This window comes from Hyaena hyaena, unplaced genomic scaffold, assembly GCF_003009895.1.
Source record: "Hyaena hyaena isolate Hyena2069 unplaced genomic scaffold, ASM300989v1 scaffold_806, whole genome shotgun sequence".
In the NCBI taxonomy this organism is placed as follows: Eukaryota; Metazoa; Chordata; class Mammalia; order Carnivora; family Hyaenidae; genus Hyaena; species Hyaena hyaena.
The window spans coordinates 171,349-197,789 of NW_024081440.1; the positions used below are offsets into that span (position 1 = coordinate 171,349).

A 26,441-nucleotide genomic window follows, 5' to 3' on the forward strand; every position below is an offset into this window, starting at 1 on the left:
TGTTAACACACCCCCATTTTAATTATAGCTTAGTATTTCTAAGTATTTCAGAGATTCATAGAGGATCCTAAGGGGCATGTAAAATCTAAAAATGTTTCTTAGGCTATAGAGAATCACTATTATTATTAAAAAGTTGATGTATATCAAATTGATACTTTTAATTGCAAACTAAAATTGTATAAATTTTAGAGTAAATGAGCACACATTAATAAAAATACACTCCTCAACAAACATCATTCATTTGGGGGATTTCTAAGGTCACAGAAATTTGGCATGGGAAAAGATTTTTGAGATCCTTGAGCACATCTCTAACTTCATCAACTGGGAAGCTCAAAGCTCAGAGATGATTAAATATTTTCCAGGCACTAGTAGAGATAGTATTGAAACAAAGGTTTCCAGAGTTCCTAGTTCAGGGCTCTTTTCATTATGTTGCCTTTCATTTATTATCTTACCTGGTCTGGTTCTAGCTGAATAGCCCTGTCATAACAAGCAGTGGCATCCCTCAGTAAGCCAATGCTTTCGTGTTCAAGGATCTGTTCTTTCAGGGATGGTTCTGCCTTTCGAATTGCGCTTACTCCAGCCACTCCATCCGGTTCATGCATAGCAGCGTACAATTTCTTTATTCAACCATTACAAAACAATCAAATGAGAAAAAAAAATACAACTAGAACTGAAATTATAAAACCATCAGTTTATGTGAAGTGAGTACATGAGAATTTTTCTCAAAGCAACAGTATTTCCTTCAAGGCAGACTTCACAGTAAAATTATAAACTTATCTCCAGACATTCTATTATCTTAACACTCTTGTTCCACTTAAACATGAATCTACATTAGTAATTGCTATTGATGACAGTTACAAAGAACTTTAAGGTTCTGAACTCTATTTAAATACAACTTATGATAAATTCTGTTGAATACAGTTTACAATGTTTTGTTTTTTATTAATTTATAAAATTTTGTTTTAAATGTTTTATTTATTTCTAGGAGAGAGAGACAGCGTGAGTAGGGGAGGGTCAGAGAGAGAGGGAGTCACACACTGAAACAGGCTCCAGGCTCCGAGCCGGCAGTCAGCACAGAGCCCGACGCGGGGCTCGAACCCACGAACCGTGAGATCATGACCTAAGCGAAAGTCGGACGCTCAACCGACTAAGCCACCCGGGCGCCCCTTAATTTATAAAATTTTTAAACAAGTAATTTATTATATTGATAGTGTGATGCCTCAAATCTGAGTTCAAAGGAGATATTCAGGTTGAAGATAAAAATTTGCAAGCACTCAGCACAAAGTTATTTAAAGGAAGGGGAAAAGATGGCATGCTCTAGGAAATGAATAGAAAGAGAGAAGAGAACAGGGTCAATATAGGAGGCTAGAGTACGACTGTATTTAAAGACAAAGAATGAGCAAATGAAACTGAGAAGAGAAACCAGAGTAGTTTAAAGGAAGGAAGATGGGCAATGTGATATCCCAGAAGCCATGAAATAAAAGCAAAAGTCTTAATGAAAAAGGAGCGATCAAATGATTCTGTGAAATTAGGAAGCATTTTCTGGATTTGGCAACATGGAGGCCACTGATTTTCTTAGTAAAAGTAGTATTAGTGGAACAGATAAAGAAGTCATGTTGGAATGGTCAAAAAATGAATGGAAAGTAAAGTGAATATAGGGAGATAAACAGTTCTTTTAAAACTGGCTATGTAGGGAAAAAGACAGATGGGAAGTATCTGAAGGAGAATGTAAGACCAAGGGAATTATTAAAATTAAGATGGGGGTACCTGGGTGGCTTAGTCAGTTAATTGTCTTGACTCCTGATTTTGGCTCATGGTTGTAAGATCAAGCTCTGTCTAGGGCTGGGCGTGAAGCCTGCTTTAAGATTCTCTCTCTCTGTCTCTTCCCCTTCCCCACTCACTTGCAGGCACGTGAGGAAAAAAATTAAGATGGAAGATACCAGAGAGTATGTCTATATGCTTAGGTTGAGGAAGATAAATTATTGATCCTAGAGAAAGCAGACTGTCTGAAGGAGTGAAATCAAGAACACAAGTAGAAAGACTGGATTTTGACAGAAAGGGATCCTTCCTTAGGAATAATGGAAGAGAAGAAAGAAGGATATGGTGAAGAAGTCAGTGTATTTTCAAATTTGGCAGACCTTTTCTTTTCTTTAAGTTTATTTATTTACTTTGAGAGAGACAGAGACAGCATGAACAAGGGAGGGGCAGACAGAGAAGGAAAGAGAGAGAATCCCAAGCAGGCTCGGCGCCACCAGCAGAGTCTGACTTGGGACTCAAACTCATGAAACAGTGATATCATGATCTGAGCTGAAACCAAGAGTCAGAAGCTTAACTGACTGAGTCACCCAGGTGCCCCTGGCTTCATTTTCTTAATGACAATGAGGCAAGATTATTAGCTAAGAGTAAGTGAGGTGGCAACAGAGAAATGATAAGGTAAGAAATAATCATCTTGATGAGCAGGAAGGTAGGCTATTAAAGAAACACAGAAAGACTGAAGGCAGTGCTAAAGATTTCAGCAGTACGCTGAAATCTCAGATTATAAACTGAAAGTAAAAGCAGTTAAAAACCCACTGTGATTTTTCTCTAGCAATGTTCATTTGCTTAAGTGCAGACACTGACAAGGCAGATGACTGAGTTCATCCAGGGATGGTATTTTACAAAGTGAGTATCACACAGAGGGAAAAAGACAAGGGAGTTGAACATCTTTGTAATGGAATGAATCTCATAATGAAAACAGACTCAAAGCTAGATAAGGAGAAAAATAGACAGGAAGCGGCTAATATTCATCCAAATACTACAAACTACTGGGGCACCTGGCTGGCTTAGTTGGAGGACCATGTGACTCTTGATCTTAGGGTTTTGAGTTCAAGCTCCACATTGGGTGTGGAGATTACTTAAGTGAATAAATAACTTTAAAAAAAGACTACAAGCTACTAATTTTTCAGTTTCTCACTACCTTTTGCTTTTCAATGTGAAAAAAGTCTACCAATTTTGACTTTTTTTTTTTTTTTTATAGGGAGAGAGACAGAGAGCGCATGAGCAGGGGAGAGATGCAGAGAGAGAGAGAGAATCCCAAGCAGGCTCCATGTTCAGTGCAGAGCCTGACATGAGGCTTGATCCTGCTACCTTGGGCTCATGACCTGAGCCGAAATCAAGAGTAGCATGCTCAACATACTCTGCCACCTAGGTGCCCCTCATTTTGGCCTCTTATATACTCCCACTGTATTAGCCCCACCTGCCTTTTTTTTCTTCCCACCACAATAAAAATTTTATCACCTAAACCATTACTTCACTAGCACTGTCATGCCTGTCCTGTTGCAACCAGCACATCCTCTTTCCCACTCACCCCCAATTCAGGCCCACATTTCTCAGTAGAGTAACAGTGGCCTGCTTCCCTTGCCTTATGGCTCTTTCAAACCCTCCCTCCATGACTGCCATAGTCATTTAGCCAAAATACAATTCTTCCATAGCACTTCCCTGGTTCAAATCCCCTAAGAATCTGGTACAACTTAAAAGATTCTCTAGGTTTTATCTTTCCTCTGCCCAAATCTTTATCTTTCTTCCACCATTCCCAAACTGACACTTTACTCTTTAGCATACACCACGTTCTTTCGTGGGAGTTCTTTCCCAACTCCATACGGATGCCTCTGTTTGAAATACAGAGGCCTCCTCCTTTTATGTATCATTCTTTAAGACCCAGATTAGACATGGTCTCCAAGAAGCCTGTTCTAATTCCTTGCTCATATACTCCCATCTCTTACCTCATCCCACCCCACACATAAGTGCCTTTCCTCAGGGCATATCTATATCACTTTACTTCAGGCATTACACCAAACTGATGTTTATCTCTCCCTACTAATCGGTAAGCTTCTAAAATGCTTATAAATATCTAGTACCTAGCACAGCATCTAAAACATTCAATAAAATGTTCAATAAAATGAACAAAATAAACATAAAAGATCAGCAATATTAAAAAACATTAAGTTTCCTGTATTAATTTCAAACCTGTAAAAATCCAAGATGCTCTTGAATATTTTGTTTCTTTTCTGTAATAAATGATTCAAAGTGCATTACGGCTCGTGTGTATGCTTTGGAGCGAAAGGAAGCTACTGCCAGAGTATCCTGAGGAATGAGGTCTAGGAAACGAGTTACACTCTGATAGTCTTCATAATCCACAGAAGATACTAGATTATAAAAAGACAATTGAGTAATTAAAGACTTAGGAAATTTTAAAAGTGTCAATTTAAATTCTAATTTATTTATTTTAAATTCAATTTCATTTACTAATTAATAGAAATGTATTAAAAGTATCATACTTAGAATATAAATGCCTGTAGGATGATTGCTCAAAGGATTCTTGCTCCAACTCCCACCATTATTACTTACTTTACCTTGGACAATTATTTAACTTATTTGAGCTTCTATGTCCCCATATATATAAGGGAAATATTACAATTGTCCTTCCTTCCTTACAATGTTGTTGTGAAGATTAAATGTAAAACTGTATTATACCATATGATTTCATTCATGTATGGAATTTGAGGAACAAAAAGATTAGCAAAGGGCAAAAAAAAGAGAGCCAAACCACAAAACAGACTCCTAACTACAGAGAAGAAACTGGTGGTTACTAGAGGAGAGATGGAGTGAGGTGATGAAAATTAAGGAGTGCAATTGTCATGATGAGCACCAATGTATGGAAGTACATATATGAATCACTACATTGTATACCCAAAACTAATATTACATTGTATGTTAAGTAACTGGTATTTAAATAAAACTTAAAAAAAAAACAAAAACCCAAAACCTAAAAGATGTATTAAATACTGAAAAGATATAGATGATACAAAAGATACAAAGATGATTTATTTATTAATGATAATTATAAAATCACTGATAAAGTATAACAGTAGGGAAAGAGCAGAATTATAGAAATAGCTTTCTTTTTAAAGTTTAGAATTGTTATCAGGCTATTTTTTCCTATGTTGCCATATATACAATAGCAACAACTTTAATAAAAATTCAAAGTAAAAGTACATTTGAAGTAAAAATCACAAATAATTTAGGGTAATTTTTTCAAGAGGCTAAGAAAAGACATAAATTAGAAATTTCAAAATGAGGACAGTCTAGTTTATGAATTCTTATTTAAACGTTATAAATTTCTTCAAAATTTAAAGAATCAAGATGGTAAATTTAAATGAAATTATACTTAAAATAAGCCCTTGATTACATCAAAATTTGTAGATCATTCAAATTATGAGAAATGTTAAAAATATTGTACTTCTGTTTTTGTTTTTGAGAGAGAGAGGGGAGGGGGAGAGGGAAAGAGAAACTCTTAACCAAGCTCTAAGCCCAGTACCCAGCACTATGTGGGGGCTCAGTCTCACAACCCCAAGATCATGACCTGAGCCAAAATCAAGAGTTGCACACTTAACTGACTGAGCCACCCAGGGACCCCAAAGATATTATTTTTGAACCATTATAAATGTTATTCTTAAAAGCTAGTATTTCCCTTACAATGTTAGTAGGTATAGTGATAGAGTTTAGACTTAGTTTTACAGTAACTATTTTCATGTGCAGAAACAGGAACAAACATGTAATAATTAAATCAATGGAAAATATATTAATAATTAGCCATAGTCCTAAGAAAATCAATCCTCTAGATATTTGTTGGCAAGTTCAGAAATTTTTAGAAAAATAATAAATTATTGTGTTTAACAACAGGAATGTATGTGGTTTCCACAGGTATATGAACAAGAGGGAAAGGCTCACAAACTGAGGACTGTGTAAGTGAAGGTCTCTTTAAGGGCTATTAATCAATTTTTTCAATTAACCTCAAAATGCAGGAGGTAAGACAGGAGATTTCCATTAAAATTGCTGAGGTATACAGAAGTATAATGAATACGATTCTTCTCACCAAATGTTTCTATCCTAGAGGCAGGTGTCATTTTTAACTCTAATGAGATTCCCCTTTTAGTCACATTAGTGGGAGTTGTAATATCACAGGGGAAAGACTGCACATATTTGATACAGCAAAGTGCAATGTAATAATGTGTATTAAGCATACTTGGAGAGCATGCTGGATACCAAACACTACCAGGGACAGGAAAAAGAAAATGAATAAAATGAATAGAAAATGAAAAAAAGAAATAGGCCATGGAATGAAATTAAAATCTCTCTTGAAATTTAAAACATGTAAAAAAAATTGCAAAGAGTATTTCACAAGTGAAAAAAGGATAAAGAACACTTTACTACATATATATGTATATGTATGTATATGTGTGTGTGTATATATATATATATATATGTATGTGTGCACACACACACAAAGTACACTGAGGGGACACGGAGTAAATACATTCAATATACTGAGGAGACACACAGAAAATGGGTTAGCAGGAAGAAGCCAGGTACTAACAATATTAACATGTCATTTATTTCATACTGTACAATTTACACATTCATCATTTCATTTAATCCTCAGTCTTCTAAGTGAGATAATATTAATTCTGTACTAAACTATTAGAAATTAGGCATGTGTCTTTCCTAAGGAAGTGAGAGTAGAATTTAAAGAGGTTTTCTGACTATAAATTCTCTGCTTTTTCTCAGTGAAAAGGCTACCTTAGGGTGAAAAAAAGGTGTGCAAGAAAACACAGGTCTTTAAAAAACTAATGCTTAAATTATAGAACTGATACAGGAAGGAGTTAATTGGTTAATAATTAAGTGAATAAAATAAACACAATTTATGACTCACCTATTGAGTCTACCTTATCTCTGTTTGATTTGCTTTGTGGAAATTTCTCTGCATTCAGTGCCTGAAATTTGTGTCTTGCCCATTGTGTGAGATGGTCAAGCATGGAGAATACAGTCTGTGTACTGAGTTGACACAGATCAGATGCACTGTCTTGGGTACTTATGGTATGCTGATCATCATGCTTTAGAACTGCCATAATTTCTGCATAAACCTAAGAAAAACTCGTTTTATGGTTAATAATGGGTCTATGTACTATCATTTTGCTATTATCTAACTTAGGCAACTATAAGTCAGTATTGGTAATTTTAAAGTCTCTAATAAAATTTTAAATGTACATATCATATGACCCAGCAATTCTGTTTTTGGAATACACCCTCAACCCACATACACAAAACTCTTTCACAAGTAAGAATAGCCATAATGCAAACAAAAATTGGACAATCATTACCATTATCATGGCAATAGTTAAACTATGGTACAACTATAAAATGGAAGTACTATATTATACAGCATTAATTTAAAAAAGGGTGGCTCAATAAATATATATTGGTAAATTAAAAAAACAAGCAAGTTAAGGAATAATATCTACAATGATATCATAAAAGAAAACCAAAACAGAACCAAATGCATTAACAAATCAAAAGGTCTAAAAATATACACATCAAATTAATATTAGTGAGGACTTATGAAAATATGGGATCAGGAACGGTAGTCAAAGGGTACAATTTTATTTGTATAATTCAATTTTTACATTAAGAACATAGTAATATGCTATTTACGCCATTAAAACTAATCTTTAAAATAATGTTATATGTATGTGGCTAAAAAATTGTAATAAACTTGATTTACAAAATATCATAAAACAAAAAGTAGGAATGCTAGTCAGTTAAGCATCTGACTTCGGCTCAGGACACGATCTTGGGGTTCATGAGTTCAAGCTCCGCATGGGGCTCTGCACTGACAGCTCAGAGCCTGGAGGCTGCTTTAGATTCTGTGTTTCCCTCTCTCTCTTCCCTTGCTCATGCTCTGTCTCTCTCAAAAATAAGTAAACATTACAAAAAAATTAAAAAAATAAAACAAAAAGTAAAATATTCTCCTTCCCCTATCCTAATCCACAGCACTGTTCACTAGAAAAAACACTATCAGTAATTTCTTATGTACTGTTTTTTCAAAAAGTTCTATGTACACTAGGGCATTTTAATATATACATACATTTTTAATATTTATTTTTAAGAGAGAGGGAGAGTGAGTGTGTGAGCAGGGGAGGGGCAGAGAGTGAGAGAGAGACAGAGTATCTGAAGCAGGCTCTGCACTAACAGCAGAGAGCCCACTGCAGAGCTCAAACTCAGGAACCATGAGATCATGATCTGAGCCAAAGTTGGATGCTTAACAGACTGAGCCACCCAGGCATCCCTACAATATATACTTTCTAATTTTCTACACTAAGCATTGTATAATTCTTTGATAAATAAAAGGTTAAAAAGATTTAAGGATTAAACATGTACATACATAGCCATACACTGATGTACATTTCCTAAAGTAAATTAATTCAGTAATTAAAAGCTTCCTAAAGCTTTTCTAGTATTAATTACATCAGACAAATGTTTAGACAAACAGAAACCAAATAAAATGGCATCTCTCACCTCTTGCTGATCTTCTTGATTACAACCCAATAAGACATACACTAGAATATGTGGAAGAAGATAGATAGTCACTTTGAAATCATGTTTCATCATAATGCTACAGCAGGTGAAGACTTTACTGGCAAGATCATGCCGAACCTGTAAACCCAAATGGTTTAGGGACTAAGTAATTTTATACATTTTATTCTATCGATTAATGTGAAAAAACTCCACACATGAGATAACTTATCATTGCAGAGTGGGTATTCTCTTATGTAGAGGCACTCACACTCAAGCAAGGAGGATTTCACTCCTTGGTAACTCTAAGTCACTCAAAGTGCCTGAACTGCTGCGACCCCTACAGGTAGTGTCAACCACCTCAAAATAAACAGCCTTCCTCGCCGAACAGTTAATTTTTGGACGCATCATGTTTTGTTACAGATTAACCTCCCTAATCACAGTACATTTTACTTAGCTAACATTAAATTCAGCATATTAACTCCATGAACACACACATAAGTAACCAAAATGTATACTCTAGGCCAGTACATTAAGTTTAAGACTCACATTTTTAATAAGTAATGAACAGTGATTAACTACAGGGGAAAAAAAATGAAAGAAATAGAAAACTAAATTACTTGGGTTTACAGCTAAATTTTATTAGTATGATCTAGCCTTAGATTTGCCAACCTTATTATTCTCTTATAAAATTTAAAGATTTTTTCCTTCTCAAATATAAACACTTCACTTAACAACAACAACAACAACAACAACAACAAAGCTAAATTAAAGACTCCAGATCTGGAAGTAATTAATTCAGTGGTATTCTACATTTCACATAATATATTTTCAGTATGTTCATAAACACATGAGAAACTTTCTAGAAATTATCAGATAAAGATTATTATAAAAATATTTTTTAAAAAATATGCCTTAAGCATTTCTTGGAACACACAAAACCTCTCTGTCAGGCATGTAAAAATCTCATATTAGGAAAACATCAGAAATACACCTCTACTTTTTCATGAAGTTTCATTTCTTATAAATGTTTATTTTTATTTTGGAGGAAGTTCAGATAATGTATTCTCTTTTAGGAAAAGCCACAAAGAGATATTTTTTTATCATATAAAAAATCTTTGTTACGTAATAAGCTTTCAAAAAGCATTTACATTTTTTAAACAGTATCGTTTCACAATGTAAAATGAACAGACATAATAGACAGTTTGCAAAAATCATAGTAATTTGCTTCATAAAATAATTACCGTTTTACTCAGAAACTAGTAACAGTAGAGAAACTGTTATTTTCTATTAGTGAACGCTTTCTACAAAAATTTCTATCACTATCAGTACAAATATTTCAATGCATACTATTTGTGCTATATATTCAGATAGATGTTCTGGTTTCCTTTAGAATTTCTGTTCCGTTAACTAATTCTGATCAGAGTTCTCTTACCTTTGTTATAAGATAACCTGCCCAAGATGCTGACCATTCTGCAAAGTTATTACCTAATTTACTTAAGTAAATTGGCTTCTTTACTCCAGACCAATCTGTTGACTTCTGAGAACTCTTATATCTGTAATTTTGAAAATTTGTTTATTAAAAAGTATATAAATATATATCCATCTGTTTAGAACTTTAGTATAAAACATGTAAGAAACTGTTTCAACTCCTTCACTGACTACCCCACTACTGCCTTGCTTTTACTGAAATATGGTTAAAGACATTACTTTTCCTATATCCTTATTAACGGGGTGGGAGGTCATTCTTGCATACATCAAGCACTTCAAAGTATTTGAGTGTGTCTCCTCCTACTTACTCCTCAATGCTCCTTTTAGATCCTTCCAATTCCATTCTTGTGTAATAAAGATGTTCCTTTGAGGTTCAAGCCACCCAAACATACCATTCTCTACTACTCATTATGGGCATCCACCAAACTCACTGAGTATCAAACTCACTGATAGCTTTAGTACATCTCTCAGTGTTTTCTTTCTTCTTCCTCAAGTCTTAGCATCCTGAGTGACTTCACTGTCTGGCTAGACCATCTAATCAAACTCAAACCTTCTCAATGACTTTCTCCTCTACTTCTTTATCAGGACTCCCTTGTCAATACAAACATCTTCACTTCACAATGAACTACTTAGATACCTTACTCTATAGGCCTAGTTTCCTTCTAAATTTCCAGTTCTTCCAGTTATGCTAATACATAGGCTCTCTATCACTGAGATTTTCTTTCCCTTGACCATGTTAGACTCTCCTGATTTATAATACTTTCATTTCAATACCTCTTTTCTTAAGCAGCTTGGTCTTTATGGTCCTTCAGTTTAAGAACTCTCTTATTAATATTCCCTACCCACTCCATAGCCCCACTGTCTTTACCAGTTACATCTATCTGTTTCTACACATAAAAGGCTCTAAATTTAAAAGGTTTCTATGGGGTGCCTGGGTGGCTCAGTCGGTTGAGCATCCCAGGGGCATGGGATCAAGCCCCCCAACATGGGCTCTGAGATGAGCGTGGAGCCTACTTAAGATTCTCTCTCCGACTGCCCCTCTCCTACCCTGGTGCTTGGGTGTCTGACTTTAAAAAAAAAAAAAAGGTTTCTGGGTATCTAGCAAACAAGGCCAGGCACTATACCAATGTTCAAGGAAGTAATTTATCTATGGGCATGTATCTAATAAGCATGTGAGCTAGCAATTATAGTTTCTAACTAAAAATAATTTATAATTTTGTAGATTCAATCAGTCTTAACAAAATTATTAAAATTTAAAAAGAGATTATAATATACTTTTTTAAAAAGCAGAGGGAGAAAATATCTTCATGAGGAGAAGTTGTATGGGTAAAAATCTAATCTCTAACTCGGGTTTACTAATGACTTTGGAACTGTGGCTTTAAATTTTTAAATTTCTATTAATTTTGCCTATTAAGAGCTTAAACTCATATTTAAAGTAGATAGAAAATCAGTATTACTCACTGAAATAAAAAAAATTGATCCTTTTAGCTTCAATAAATTCATCTTAAATAATTAAATTACAGAATTTAACCAATGAGCAAACCGTACTTTTTGATAAGATTAGAAGCATATTCAGAGTGGAAAATATGTATCAGACATAATGAAAATACTTTTAATGATAAAAAATTAAATCAAAAACAACATTAATTTTATAAAGTTAAAAACAATTTTACAAAAATGGTTTTAATGAGTTTACAGACCTAGTATTTAGATGAGGTTCCAGGATTTCCCGAACATGCTCAGGAAATCTCCTCCACAACTGGTGACCTGGGCCATTGGTCTGCATCTCTCTGCAGTCATAAATAGAAAGTAGCTCCTACAAATACATATTTTACATGTGTAAATCTTCGTGAAGCAGATAAACCTTTCTGATTATCAACATTCTATACATAATAGTTAAAAAATAATTTAAAAATATATAGAATTATAAAAGTTGTGAACTTGCTTAGGACATGTATTTCAATGCTTAAAACCATTTAGGTAACTTAAAGTCACAAAGCTGAGGTAGTATTTGAAAATGAAGGCAGTTTGTGTTTTCTCTATATAATACATACATGAAATAAGTTTAAGAGCTATTTAGAGGAAATATTAGAAATGTCTATATTTGCAGAAGTATAATTTTTAGAATTTGATCTTTTCTGAATTTTAATGAAAACCTCTACAAATCCAAAATAGTTTTAAAAATTCAAGGTATCTCAAATTCTAGGTTTAAAATACCTAGCTTAAAATTGTGAAAAGAAGGGATGCCTCACTTGCTCAATCAGTAGAACATGCAACTCTTGATCTCAGGGTTGAGAGTTCAAGCCCCAAGCTGGGGGTAGAGATTATTTAAAAATTATGAAAAGATGCAAATGTGAAAGACCACTTTACTATTCAAGCCCTGAAATTAAATGGTTATATTTTACTTTCCTGAAAATAAAGCAAATGAGATTTTATAAATGAAGAAAAAAAATCTTTGCCTTTAGTTTCAATATTCAAGACAAAACAAATATGTTAGGATATATCTTCTATCACCCATTACTCTTTATAATTCCACTGAAAATGATTACATGTAATAGATGTAGTCCCAATAAAGTATAAGAACTGTCTAGCAAAATATGTACTTTATACTTATATTAGTATACTTTAGTAAAAGGAAGTATATGAAAAATTCAAATACAGAAATATCCAAAATCCATTTTCATTTAACTTTAAAATATTATTTTTTTTAATGTTTTATTTATTCTTTTAGGAGAGAGAGAGAGAGAGACAGCGTGAGCAGGGGAGGGTCAGAGAGAGAGGGAGTCACAGACTCTGAAACAGGCTCCAGGCTCTGAGCCGGCAGTCAGCACAGAGCCCGACGCGGGGCTCGAACCCAAGAACCACAAGATCATGACCTAAGAGAAAGTCGGATGCTTAACCGACTAAGCCACACAGGTGCCCCTAACTTTAAAATATTATTAAAACTTTGTTTAAGGCCAGCTTGTTTGGCAAAGTCACTCTAATTAATAAATACCCTCTTTTAATTAAGGAGATCAGCAATTCCTTTGGGGGGGGGCGTTTATACTCTTAAAAAGACCAATATACTTACAATTGCAGACTTTGTTTCACATTTCATTGAAAAAAAAAAAACAGAAGCAATCCAAAGAGATCTTCACAACTTCCACCCACACATCTATCCAGCCAGGCATTACCAGCATCAGTGCCCAGTTTCTCCCCTCTTACTACAGATTAATTGCTTTTGCTTTTAATTAAGGCTACCCCTTCCTCTTGCATACTATATTCCACAACTCTTTGCCTATTAAAAATAGTATTTCATCAATTCTCTCCTTATATCATCATATTCTCCTCTCTGCTGAATTGTTCCCAAACAACATATAAACATACTGTTATTTTTCCCATCATCACTCCTCCTTCCTTCCCAGCTACTATCTCATTCTTCCACTCTCCTTTATAGATACTTTCTTGTCTTCTGGAACACCTTACTGACAGCTCCTTCTCAGTTTTCTTACTTGTTCCCCCCTCTTCTCACTGACCTCTCAATGCCCAGGGCTCAATTACTGGAATCTTTTCACCTGTACTCCCTCAAAGAACACATCCAGGACCATAATTTTAGATACCATCTCTATAATAAATACCTCAAATTTACATCTGAAACTCAGACCACTCACCATGAATTCCAGAACTGAATATCTAACAAAACAAAGAAATTCTGAATTGAAATAAAATACCATGAAAAAGGGCAAAGAACACCAAACTGGAAAAATATTGATGACGTGTATGACTGACAAAGGGTTAACTTCTATTATACACAAATTAAGTCTTAAATAGCAATGAAAAAATAGCTCTACACCAAGAGAAAAATGGGCAAAGATCATCTACAGAAAATTCACCAAAAATGCATTAAATAAAGGATGATATACTTCTCTTGTAATACTACTAAAGTAAAATGGTACTATTTTTTATCTGTCACATTGACAAAGATGTAAAATTTTGATAAAAGGCAGGTTTTGTCAAGGAATTATAAACTGGTGAAACTTTTTTGATAAAATTTATCAATTGTAAATTCTGAGCTTGCTCTGAGACATACTTTTATTTCTAGATGTTTATATTATGATATATTCACTGAAGTGCTCAGAAATATATGTTCTCTGAAGCATTTCTCATAAAAGCAAAACACTGAAAATATCCTAAATGTGTTAAAAAAATTTTTTAAATAAATTATGGTACATCCATATTTAATTTTAAGTCTTTGAAAAGAATGAATTAGAGACCAATGTACTGACATGGAAAATTACCCAAGACAGACTGTTGAACACAAAAGAAAATCAAGTTACAGATCATAGTAATATGACCTCTCTGTCTGGTGGAGAAGACATATAAAATTGTTAAATAAATATACAGAAAAATTTTCAAAGTATTTCTAATAATCTGTTAAGAGGGTAAATTTCTATACTGTGAAATTTTATCATTAACTTATATTATGCTAATTCTGAGCTTTGATAATGAAAATAACAGTTCACAAAAATAAGTTTCCGAAGTATACATTTACAAATTATCAGAATTCAGTAATGTAAATCCAGTACTGACTGTACACATTCTTACCTGAATGGCATAAGCAGCTGAATCTTGAGCTCGACTGTTATCTGCATATGCAAGGTAAGCTCTTGTAAGTTCCATTAGTAATCCATAGGCAAAGCTTGAATCTTCTACTCCAGTCTCAATAGAAAACAAGAAAAAAAAAAATCAAAGATAAAGAATATCAAATTTTTAAAAACGCACAGTGCCTTACATGGCTAATTTAACTTAGTTACCTAAGTGAATTTAACTTAGAAAAGGAAAGGACATTAAGGTTCAAACTAAGAGTGGTCCCAAGGCTAAAACATAATCTGTAGCCAAGAAGTCCAACCTAAAGCTTTTTAGGCTATTTATAAAGGGCATTAGAATCATTCAACTTTTGTAAAGCTTCCATTTTCACTTTTTGTTTTGCTGTTGCTGTTAAAGATTTTAAGTAATAGCTACACCCAACGTGGGGCTTGAACTAATGACCCCAAAATCAAACATTGCATTTTAATCCTTAAAAAGGAAACTGTAGGAGGACCTGGGTGGTTCATTTGGTTGAGTGCCTGATTCTTGGTTTTGGCTCAGGTCATGATCCCAGGGTTATGAGACTGAGGCCCACAGTGGGCTCCACACAAGCGTGAAGACTGCGCTTAAGGTTCTCTTCATCTGTTGCTCTCTCCAGCCTGTGTGCGCTCTCTCTCTCAATGCCCCTTTTCCCAGATTGCTCGTGCTCTTTCTCAAATAATAAAACAAAACAAAACAAAACAGAAAATTGTATATATAGCGTTTCTTCAATTGCATTCTGGAGAAGCCTGGTCATTTGAGACACTCCAAGAAATAATTTTAACATACCTTCCTCTGGAGATTGATAGTGCGCACACTAAGTGATACAGGAGATGTTCTGTTTGATTTTGTCTTAGAGGATTTCCCAAACTCATTTGATCACGGCAACTTTTTAATTCACTATTAGGACACGCTGGGAAATTAGTTTCCGATGAAAACACTTAGCAGTAGTGTTGGAACTCTAATATTTAAATAATTAATTAGATTTTAACTATCATCATTAGGTTGGAAAGCTTTTTTATTTTATTTATTTATTATTTTTTGAGAGAGAGTATGTACACAAGCAAGGTAGAGGGGCAGAGGGAGAGAGAGAAGGAGGGAGAGGGAGGGGAAGAGAGAGAGAGAGAGAGAGAGAGAGAGAGAATCCCAAGTAGGCTCCACACTCAGCATGGAGTCCAATGTGGGGCTTGATCCCATGACCCTGGGATCATGATCCGAGCTGAAATCAAGCGACAGGCAGTTCAACCAACTAGGTACCCTTATGTTGGGAAGCTTTTTTAAAAGAACATAGCACACTAGTCTAGGCCCCAACTTTATTATAGTTTTTGGCTCTAGATCTCTGCAATAGTATTTGGGAATAAATTTGAAGTTACCTAAATTGTCTAGTTTAGATCACATTGCCACTAAGGATAACTTGAACAGTTCTTTGTAAATTAAATATAAAAACCTGAATAGGACATAGAACTCTTCTTGTCATTCCAAATTACCATTACTTACCACAAATGTAAAATCTTTTCCTTGGCTTTCAGTTGTTGAGAAATCTAGTCGACCTGGATCTACTGCCCCCAGTTCTCCTAAACATTCCCCACAGAGCAACCGAGCTTGAGAGTTTGCATCTTGGCAACCTTTCAAAAGTACCGTCACCAACTGTGAGATAACAGGTTCCACTGTTTCACTATCTGTTGCATATTTTATCAGTTTTTCCTAAAAGCAGAAAGAGAATTTTTACATAACTTTCACAAACTAGTATATTTTCCTAACCAGAAAGCTTAAAAGTATTAAGGAATACCTGACATAAACACTGACAAAATTAAATTCCTTTATCTGCAGTATTTTCAGCTAGTTTTTGATGGGTTCACATAATATAGTTCACATGTTCTGTAGGATGAGAATCATTAAGTGTTTTAGAAATTTTTAATCCTTAATCCATTAAACAGTTACTATTACTATATTAGTATACAAAAATAAATAAGACACAGACTTATCCCAATGAGTTCACAGTCTGAGAAAATAGGTGTGTATATAAGTAATTAAAATATTATATGATACGTATAATAACAAATATGTTTAGAAGGAAAGGAAGCAATGAAGAAGACGAAAAAGACTCAGAATAACTTTCTAAGGATAGTGGACAGATACTCAAGTCAACAAGGGATAGCTATTAGTTAAAACAAGAAGACTGAAAAGTATAATAGAAACTAAGAAAGGAGGAGAAAAAATGGGGAAAGGGTTCTATGGTCATGATAAAAAAGTATGTTGGTTCAAGTAATCGTTTTTCATCAATCTCCTGAGGATGCTGAAAAACTGTTAAGCGAACAGAAACTATTTTCAAGCCAGTGGAAATTTATATACAGTGTAATCACTGTATTATATTGTGTAATTGTATATAATTGTGTAATTACTTTATTTATTTTTTATTTTTTTTGTAATCACTTTAGAACTACTTGGTTTATACTATTTTTTTCCTAGCAAAAGTAAAGTATACATGAACATCTCAAACTCCATGTTAAAATTATGATTAAAATTAGAGTAATCATTTCAAAAGAAAAATAAAAAGACATTTTATCTCTTCCATAGTCTTCAATTGTCGATCACTTAAGTAACATTATGGGGGGGCACTGGGTGGCTCAATTGTTTAGGTGTCCAACTTCAGCTCAGGTCAAGATCTCAAAGCTCGTGGGTTCAAGCCCCACTTTGGGCTCTTTGCTGACAGCTTAGAGCCTGGAGCCTGCTTCAGATTCTGTGTTTCCCTTTATCTCTTATCTATAGCCTGATTTTTCCAACATAGAAGAAAATATTTCCTGCTATCCACAGACCTTAGGTATCCTTTATATCCCTCAAGAATAGATTCCTCCTTACAAGTAAGAAGCATAAACTGTTATTTTTTTAATGTCAATGACCCTCTGGGGGCTACCCATTAGAACAAGGCTTTTGCAAGAGTGCCTGGTGGCTCAGTTGGTTAAACATCTGACTTCAGCTCATGTCATGATCACGGTTCATGGGTTCAAGCCTTACATCAGGTTGTGTGCTGATGGCTAAGAGCCTAGGGCCTGCTTTGGATTCTATGTCTCCTCTCTCTGCCCCTCCCCTGGTTTGTGCTATCTCTCTCTCTCAAAACTAAACATTAAAACAAACAAACAAACAATAAATGTAGAACAAAGCTTTTGCAGGGTCAGTCCATCAAAACAGTCAAGTATATAAGGCTACAGCAGCCATCTTATTGTCACACCATCTTTTATAGTTTCCTTTGTCACTACATTATACCCAATTGTTTAGCCAGTTATACCACAATTTTAGCACTATTTATTTAAAACACTTCCTTTCAACATACTCCTGAAGTATCTTTTCCTCTCCCTCTGGTTAAGAACTAAACTTTTAAAAAAAATATCTTTTGCATTTGTTTTCTCATGGACTCTCACAACATCTACTACAAAGACTCTTTGACTTCAAGCTCTGTTTTCTTACATCAAGTTTCTTGCCCTGGTATTGCTACAGGTTCAGCCGTCTTCTAGAGCTGCAGTGTCCAAAATGATAGCCACCATCCACATGAGGCTATTTAAATTTAAATTAAGAAAAATGAAATAAAATTAAATATCCAGTTCCTTATCATACATTTTAAGTGCCCAGGAGAGCCACGTGGCTAGCAGCTACAACTGGACAGTGCAGATACAGAACATTTCCATCCGCATAGAAAATTCTTTTGGTCAGTGCTATTCTAGAACTTATCTGAATTGCTTTCAACACTGATGTTACCTTCTTGTCTTAGTTGGAAAAAAAAAAAACCCATTTCCTTCTCTTTTTTTGTAGGTGTTTTACGCCAGTGGGATATGGCTACAAAGGCATCTGTCTCTAGATTCCTTCCCTTATTTTCTTATCTTCCCTGATTCCTCCAAGCCATTATCTTTAGATTTCTTCTTACTAACCTAAAGTAAATTTATCCAGCTATATATTGATTCTGAACTAAATTAATCTGTACTTACAAATACCCAATAACAATCTATGGACATTACATCTTATTCAGACTACTTCATGTCACCTTCAAGGCTCTTGTAAGTACACCTACCTTCTTACTCTGCCCACCTAATCTATTAGCACTGGGCTTTATATTGAAGGAAGACTTATCAGGGTATTACCAGATGTGATTTTTCTTTTGTGACACAGGTGGTAAAAGTTGGGCAGCTGTGGCTTTTCCCTAAGAATATAAGCAATTTCCTTAAGTTCTCAGATTTAGCCATTTAGATCTAAGAGGTGATGATCAATACAAAGTTTCCTTATGTTTGACCAGGACCATGTCATCTGCTTAGAAATAACCTAAATTAGGAAATGTCTAGGCCAAGAGGAGAGATCCTTTGCTATTCATATATCCCTATATTAAAATAAAAAGCTAGAAGCCCTTTAAGTTATCTGAAACCCAGGCAGAGGCTTGGGGCAAGGGGTAAGCACAGAGTAGTTTCGATGCAGTAAGTGCAGGGCAGAGAATGAGGCAATAACACTGGCAATGTAAATTCACAATTGGGAGAGTCTAAAACCTATATTCGAGGAGATTCAAGGCTCTTCACCTATAGTAGGACCATCTCCACATTAGCTGTTACCCATACTGGTTACACAAGTTCACTAACACAGAAGCATGTATTTGTTACCATCATATATATTTTTTTAACTTTTATTTTAAATGTTATTTTTGGAAGAAAGAAAGAGAAGCAGAGCATGCGTGGGGTAGGGGCAGAGAGGGAAACACAGAATCTGAAGCAGGCTCCAGGCTCTGAGCTGTCAGCACAGAGCCCAACGTGGGGCTTGAACTCACAAACCATGGGATGATGACCTGAGCCAAAGTTGGATGCCCTACCAATTGAACCATCCAGGCACCCTATGATCATGTGTATCATTTGTCCTAAGTAAATTCTTCCTTCTATCATGAAAACAAACATAACCTGGTTTTGTAAATCACCTAACTCAGGAGAGTGTCAGGCTTTCATGTCTTATTATATAAGCTCTTGATATGCACAAATAAGTACCTCAGTTAATTTTTAGAGCCTTATTTTAGAGCCTTATAGTGATCTAGTATTTTAAAAACCAGTTCTCATTGTCATCAAGGTTAGAGCTAATCTACAGTATGTTGCTCAAGAAAAGAATAAAGTTCACTGGCATCATAAAAAAGTAAACTTAAAAATTGTTTCACAAAAACTAAGCTAATGCAGTCAAAACGTAAAATGGCAAAATTATTGAGATTTTTATATGACAAGTATCTATAGGAAATTATATGAGAAGACACATGAACTGTTGCTGTTGCACACACACACACTTACTCAGGAAAATGCAGTAACCTAAAACATAACTGTTAAATTACAACCCTTCAAAACAAAAAACTGCAAATCCTGGGTATTCAACCTCAAAGGAAATCTCATGGATTAGCGATTCTAAGATCTGATAATCTCGGTAAAATAAAAATTATTTCTTTCATTGAACCTATTGAATCTCAAGCAAATATGCCAATCTGTCATCTTTTCTTCGAGCTTCCTACCTTTCTTTTCTATAGCTTTTTAATTATCTTAGTATACCTGATTTTTATACAAAGTTTCCTTCAAGCTTGTAAGAGCATGAATACGAACATCTACATTTTCATGTTGAATTGCTTTCATGGATAGTTGAAGAGTTGTCTGAAGATCAGTACTCTCAGAGGTCTCCTATATAAAGAGCACAGGGATATACAGCTTATTAGTTAATAACTTCAAAAACCATTTCAGAAGGGCTGGATTCCCTATAGAGTTATCATTTAAGTGGTAAACTATGTCCCAATTAAAAGCAGCTTTAAAAAATAATTTCTATCTCATCCTTCATAAAACATATGCTATTTTTAATAATTCTTGGGGAAAGGGATTTCATTCCAAAATCTTTAGACTGGAGAAAAATTTTATTCCAACCAAATAATCTACAAATCTAAAATAAATCCTTGATAAGAAATACAAGTTTCCCTTAACTTACAAAGGACTACATAATAGCCTTGAACCAAATCTATAGATTATATGCATGATCCACCCTTTACTTTGATTACTTACTTTCTTATGACTAAGATGAGTTATCCAGTAAAAGAGGAAATAAAGACCTCATAACCAGTCTTGGGGGTCTGTAGTAAATACATCTGCTCTTCTGACCCAAGAGCAGGTATCCCACTTTCTGCCCTAAATTTCTCTAGAATCACCATTAATATTTTCATAATTTCAGAGACTTCATTGGACATTAAGACGACAGAACTACAGATCATTCCTCTTCTAAAGCTCAAGAATCAGTAAGATTTGACAATTTCATGTCATAGTTTATTGCACAATGTAACCAGAAACCTTCCACAGCTTTTCAGGGCATGAAACTATGGCAGCTTCTTCTTTGGAGGCCGTAAGTAGGGACATATTAATTTGGGAAGTAAGGGCACAAATACTGTATTATTTGCTTTCTGTTCTATGTAATCCAATAACATCTTTGACTTAAATACTGAAATTCCTTGCTTAAAAAAAAAATCATAGCTTTTGATAGGATTATCTAAAAAACAGCCATTGGAATATGACTCTATTATCCCTAGATGTGATTCTAGAGAATCTCTATTCAATGTATTGGAATTAGGAACAATACTGTATCAATGATCCCCTAAGACATAAATTAAAAATTAAATACCTCTCTGTATTCCTGTAGAACTGCTTTTATCTTTTTTAATTCTGGATGATCAGGTAAAAAATATATTTCATGAAGAAAATCTTGCACAGCATCCCTAATAGTTAATTGGAAAATAAAAAAATTATATGCAAAGAGTATAAGTACTAACAAAAAATAAAGCAGAGGTTGAAACAAAAGCCAGTTTAGGTGATACTTAAAAGTGCTAGAGGAGGGTGCCTGACTACCTCAGTCAGTAGGGCATGTGACTCTTGATCTCGGGGTCATGAGTTTAAGCCCCAGTAAGGGTGTCTGTGTAGAGATTACTTAAAAATAAAGTAATGAAATGTTTGTTTTAAAAAGTGCTAGTGGATTAATGATGTGCAAAACTCTTCCTAACCAAGTCCAGTGGTTAATAGCGGCAAATAATCAAATCTAAGAAAATCACCCTGTTGTAATAGGTTACATTGGTGGCCTAAAATAAACTTTACTTTTTCATATACACATGGATACATAGTCATTTTCTCTTCAATTTGGGCTAGGTGTGTGACTTGGTTTAACAAACAAAATATGGCAAAAGAAACACTGTGCCAACTTACAGCCTTTGTGTTAAAAAGGTTTTGCAACTTCTGGTTTGGTGCTCATAAGAGTCCTAGTCACCATATAAGAATTCTGGCCACCAACATGGACAGGCTACATGAAAAAAGAGAGTCTTCAAGACTACATGGAAAGAGATAGAAACCCAGTCAAGTCTACCTGCTGGCTGACTGCAGCCACACCAGTGACCACTGGCAAGACTAAACAGGTGAAACCAGTCCAGACTGCAAAATTATGAGTAAATAAAAATGCTGCCATTTTAAGACACTAGATTTTAGAGTGGTTCATAGTGCAGCAATAGACAAACCCAAACTTAAAACACAAATTCTCATAGAGAATTTGAGAAAAACTTATAAATCTTATTGAGGCTACAATTTTTAATTTGTATCCAATATAATATTTTAATCTTCCTGAGTCCCAATAATAAATTTCTAAATTCTAGTCTTCATTCACTCATGCCGCAAATACGTATTAAGTAACTATCATATGCCACTTTGTGCTAGACACTACTGATATAACAATAAAAGCTGAAAGAATTTCTTTACTCAGGGAGCATAAGGTTTTCTAACTAGCACTAACTGAAGGAGAGATTTTTTAAGAGAGATTTTTTTTAAATGAAAAGGTAAAGAACTAATTGTTGCATAATAAAAAACAGATATACTATTTACATAATAACCCAAAAAGTATTTGTGAAAAATGATCTCCATAAGTGCTTACATTGTTCTCTTATTCAAAATATCAAAATCATTTTAATAAAAAAATCTCTACATTAATCTTTTCTTCTGTACTTTTTTCCTCCTTAGACTGTCACTGGAAATGATTAATGGGAATAACCGTAACATGTGTATGGGTGGGTAAGCACTTAAGTAAGTAATACTTAAACCCTAACTTTTTAGAAACAAAGGAACTACAAAATATAACAGTAACTGCAAACACAGAAACTTCAAATGCACAGAAACAAATTCTAGGCTAAAAAGCAGCTGGTTGTGAAATACAAAAATAGAAGGGAATAACGTATGTTCAATAGCAGTCTGGGTAAGCTACAGCATAGTCTGTTCTGGAAAATCTTGAGAAAAGGTTTTAAGAAACAAGATGTGACTAGATTTTGGAAAGCCTTGAACATCAAGATAAGCGATTTGAAGTTCATCAATTAGTAATTGGGAGAATCCCAGTATGTCCCCATATACTAGAATAATATTGATTTTAAAAGAGATGCTTTTAAATATGAACAATATGAAGAAATGTGATAAAAGCCTAAAGGAAGGGAGGCTGGTTAAAGGACTAATGCAATGAAGTAATAAGAGTTTCAACTAAGGAAAGTTCTAGAAAGTAGGTGAACATTCCTCTTAACCTTTTTTATGTTCAACTATCTTTTAAGCATAAGAAAGGTAAATTTAGCCTCATTTCTTTCAAAGCTGATGAAAATAATTTTGAGTTGCTGATCTATTAATGTTTTAAATATTATAATGGATCAATGTCACAATTGTACTGGCTTAAAGCATGTCAATTTTTTGTGTCTGATGGACTCTCAATTAAAAAGAATGTGAACAGTTTCACATTACCGGTGGTAATCCTAATATACAGTAATAAAAAGTTGTGATCTTTACTATTAATTTCTATTACAATAAATACCTGTTTTCAATTATGAGGTAGTGAAATATAGCTGCAGTTTCTTTAGGCTGGATGTGTATAAGAGGCAACAAAGCTACTATCACATGACTGAGAAGGGAACCAAGATAAGCATGATCCAGGCAACGAACAAAGCAATCCCAAGCTCTATGTGAAAAAATAAATAAAAGTTAAAAGTCACATCATTTTTATTATTAGTAAATCCCCATCAATGAGTTATTAGCTGGGCAAACAATAATACATACAAATAATAATATTACAAGGCAGCTGTAAAAATGGAATAAAGATCAGTACTATATATGCAAACAGGGATTTCTCTAATGTGTTAAGTCAAAAAAGCAAGGTTAAAAATAGTACTTTTAACATGCTCCCTTTTGGGGCAGTGTTCATAGGAAAAAAAGAGTGTGCATGCATTTGATTATACTTTTAAAAAGCGGAGAATTATAAAAAATTTAAGAAAAATAGATACTTACCATGGTCAGAAATTAAAGCTAGATTCACAAATTTGAATTTCAGACAGTATTTATGTTTTACATGAATTTAAAGACGGAAAAGAGTAACTTCTAAAAATTTTAAACAAAGTGAAACTGAATCTAACTTAATATCAAACAGGTGGCGAATGTATGCAGAAAAGAACTGCTTCATATGACTTTAAAACATACTATTCAGACTCTCCGTCTCCCATAGGTATAATATTAAGGACAAAAGGACCTCCAAAAAAACCCCCAAAATAATTGTAAGTAAATAAACAAACAAAGCAAAAAAAGACCTTCAAAAAGTTTAAACTGCATTCAGTAGTCTGTAAGTAGTAACACTGAAATGATAGGGGCACCTGGGTGGCTTAGTCGGTTAAGCGTCCGACTTTCGCTTAGGTCATGATCTCGCGGTTCGTGGGTTCGAGCCCCGTGTCAGGCTCTGCGCTGACTGCCAGCTCAGAACCTGGAGTCTGTTTCAGAGTCTGTGACTCCCTCTCTCTCTGACCCTCCCCTCCTCACGCTGTCTCTCTATCTCTCTCTCTCCTAGAAATAAATAAAACATTAAAAAAAAAAATTAAAAAAAAAAAAGAAATGATACTAAGTTAAATTATATTAGGAATCCCACATGCCAAAATCTCAATGGCCTGAAAAAAGTGTGGGAAAGGGTCTTAACGAGTGAATTTATTTTTAAAAGATATTTAAGGGGCAAACAACCACATGTGTGACATATGTACGTTACTTGGATTCTGATTCAAACAAATCAACACCTTTGGGAAAACCATCTTTGAGACATTTGGGGAAATCTGAATATGGACTGAGTTTTAGATGATATTAAGAAATTCCTATTAATTCTGCTAAGTATAATAACTCATGATGGTTGTATTTTTTTAATGCCTTACCCATGAGATACATCTTAAGTATTTATAAGTACAATGATTTGATACTGGAGTTTTCTTTAAAACATTCCAACTAACAATAGGTCAGATTAAGGAAGATTAGCAATGTTGATAACTGCTGAGGTTGAGAAATAGGTATGGAGGGGTTCATTATACCATTTTATTTCCCTGTATGTTAAAAGATTTCATACTAGTATTCTTTAGAGAAGTAAATATACTCCCTTTCAATACAAATATCCTTTCCATTTTTATTATTTGCAGTCTGAATCCTTCAAAGAGATAAGAATTCAAGTTAAGGCTGCTCGAAAATGCAAATATTCTAACAAATTCAGGCAATCATTTACCTGCAACACAATTCAGGAAAATCATCCTTGAATCTCAGGCCAGTTCTTAGTGTGGTCATCATCTTCACTCTCACAGAACTGACATGTTTTGGTCCCATCAACTTCATCAAAGACATCAAACTGTTCAAAGCCTATAAAGTAAGTAGTGATTTAAAATAAAGTCTAAAAAACAGTCCACAGGAGCAGATAAGCCCTAAGGACAGTGCATCCACTCACATCCCAGAGCAGTACCTATTTCTGACAACACAATGTCTAAATGTTGGCCAGTTCAGTTTGTCCAAATTCTTACGTAAGTGGTGAATTTGAAAACTACAAGCTGAGTTCTGGTGTTTTTTTTCTCTTGTGAAGGTAATTTGTTACTTTTATACTGGTGGTCCTTTAGAACAGTAATTTTCAAATTTGTTAAGAACATTACTATCTACTGTTTAATTTTTTTCTTATTCATTCCAAATTCTTATGCAGCATATGCATTTTTATCCTAATGGTACTAATTTCAACATACTTTGAATTTAGTAAAATAAACAACTGATGACATGCCCACAAAATAATGGTCACATTTTACTATATTTGAAACACAGAATTGGGACTTGTATCAACAGGTTCAGGTTCTAATGAAAGGGTAAAGAAACTCTCTAGTAAACCTTAACTATGTGCCAAAACATACAAGCTTTGCCTGGATGGCTCAGTTGGTTGCGCGTTGTTGGACTCTTGACTTCAGCTCAGATCATGATCCCAGCATTGTGGGATTAGGCCCCACATCTGGCTCAGTACTGAAAGCACAGAGCCTGCTTGGGATTCCCTCTCTCTCTCATTCTCTCTTCCCCTCCACCACACTCACACATGCTCTCTCCCTTAAATAAGAAAACTTAAAAAAAGATTCCATGGAGATGGAAAAGAAGTTACCTGGGGGATTAAATTTACCAGTTGACACCAACAGAATACATATTGGCTGCTGAATTAGAGTTTAATATTGTATCAGGTCTTCCTTGATTCCTTAAGGTTATTAAGAGAAGAGGAGTATAGACTGAAATAAAAGCTTCCACTCAGATTTTTTTTACTGTAATTTTACTGACTGCAGAGATAGAAGGCAATAAAAAGGGCAATTTAATCAGTACTAAAATTCTATCTCAATCTATGAACAAAAATTTCCAATGGTGACCAATTGTTACAGCAGTCATACTGAAACTTCATTGTGCCAAATGCATTTATTTTTTTTTGAGAGAGAGCAAGCATGTATGGGGGGGAGGGACAGAGGGAGAAAGAGAATCCCAAGCAGGCTCCACACCCAGCACAAAGCCCGACCTGGGGCTTGATCTCAAGACTGTGAGATTATCACTGGAGCTGAAATCAAGAGTGGGTTGCCCAACTCA

At 34.5% G+C, this 26,441-nt stretch overlaps 1 protein-coding gene across 2 annotated transcripts in view; it reads right to left on the reverse strand.

Moving 5' to 3' along the window:
- Positions 1–26,441, reverse strand: part of ATR (ATR serine/threonine kinase) — a 101,187-nt gene that overhangs the window by 40,840 nt on the left and 33,906 nt on the right. For both annotated transcript variants that reach the window (XM_039219315.1, XM_039219316.1), the window contains exons 18-29: positions 25,072–25,202; positions 23,359–23,502; positions 21,154–21,247; positions 20,046–20,171; positions 15,985–16,191; positions 14,467–14,580; positions 11,583–11,698; positions 9,827–9,947; positions 8,395–8,532; positions 6,752–6,962; positions 4,006–4,184; positions 453–617 (exon numbers count right to left, since the gene is read on the reverse strand). In XM_039219315.1, coding sequence (XP_039075246.1) covers positions 453–617; positions 4,006–4,184; positions 6,752–6,962; positions 8,395–8,532; positions 9,827–9,947; positions 11,583–11,698; positions 14,467–14,580; positions 15,985–16,191; positions 20,046–20,171; positions 21,154–21,247; positions 23,359–23,502; positions 25,072–25,202 — 1,746 coding nt within the window. The remainder of the gene's footprint in view (positions 1–452; positions 618–4,005; positions 4,185–6,751; positions 6,963–8,394; positions 8,533–9,826; positions 9,948–11,582; positions 11,699–14,466; positions 14,581–15,984; positions 16,192–20,045; positions 20,172–21,153; positions 21,248–23,358; positions 23,503–25,071; positions 25,203–26,441) is intronic.